The sequence below is a fragment of the Salvelinus sp. IW2-2015 genome, unplaced genomic scaffold (assembly GCF_002910315.2).
Source record: "Salvelinus sp. IW2-2015 unplaced genomic scaffold, ASM291031v2 Un_scaffold3189, whole genome shotgun sequence".
Lineage (NCBI taxonomy): Eukaryota > Metazoa > Chordata > Actinopteri > Salmoniformes > Salmonidae > Salvelinus > Salvelinus sp. IW2-2015.
In genome coordinates, this window is record NW_019944476.1 from 43,417 (window position 1) to 44,461 (window position 1,045).

The 1,045-nt window shown below is 49.4% G+C and overlaps 1 protein-coding gene across 1 annotated transcript in view; it reads right to left on the reverse strand.

Annotated features, from left to right (window-relative positions):
* The window catches only part of LOC112075480 (EVI5-like protein), a 40,216-nt gene that overhangs the window by 3,154 nt on the left and 36,017 nt on the right, over window positions 1–1,045 (reverse strand). The window contains 2 exon segments of the mRNA XM_024142479.1: window positions 387–482; window positions 770–865. Coding sequence (XP_023998247.1) covers window positions 387–482; window positions 770–865 — 192 coding nt within the window.

Below are 1,045 nucleotides of genomic sequence, written 5' to 3' on the forward strand. Positions count from 1 at the left end.
TCTGTTCTGTGGTTGGAAATGTCATACAGAGGAAGGCCAGAGTAGTGATTCTAGTATGTCATGCTTTATGTGGCGGCCAACATCTATCATTTCAGAGAAATACAAAAAGCACGAGGGGATGCGATTTACATAGCTGGGTTTCAATGGATAAACTAACGCCAGACATGAGGGCTTTTACTGGTGTGTGTGTTTGTGTGTGTGTGTGGGGGGGGGTGTCCCGTGTGGCTCAGTTGGTGGAGCATTGCGCTTGCAACACCAGGGTTGTGGGTTCCATTCCCACGGGGTGGACCAGTACCAACAAAAAAAAAGTATGAAAATGTATGAACTCAAGTTGCTCTGGATAAGAGCYTCTGCAAAATGACTGTTAAACGTTAAATGTGTGTGACCTCGTTCTTGAGCTCTCCGATCTGGTCTCGAAGCTGGGTGATATACTGCCTGGAGTCAGAGTGGTTCAGCTGGCCCTGGATCAGACCCTCCTCCTTCTGTAGGACAGGGATGAGACACACACACACACACACAKACAAACTGGAGTCAGAGTGGTTCAGCTGGCCCTGGATCAGACCCTACTCCGTCTGTAGGACAGGGATAGGTGGATGAGATGCACACATACTCGCCCYTGTWCGTWCACAACCGAACAGTCAACGCCAAGGAAGCAGGGAAGACGATCTCCCCAATGGACACATACCACCCAGAAGAAATCTAAACACACTTGACAATGACATCCATTCAATATGGAAGTCAAGTTCAGATCTGTGTACAAACACCCCACCTGTATCTCCAGCTCAGCCATCTTCTGTCTGAGCTCAGCCATGGCGGCCATGGTGTCAGCCTCCCGCAAGCGCACCGCCATCACCTCCTCTTTACTCTACAGAGAGAGGGAAGACGGTGGTAGAAGAGAAAAGACAGAAAGAGAAAAATTACCTCTGGCGCAAAGCCTGAGTGAAAGACACTAGTCCATCTAGTTGTGCAATAGAGTCTGTTTAAATTGCAGCCTCGCACACAAAGCCCACTTATCAATGCCACCCTGGGCTGCTTCCATTCCCCC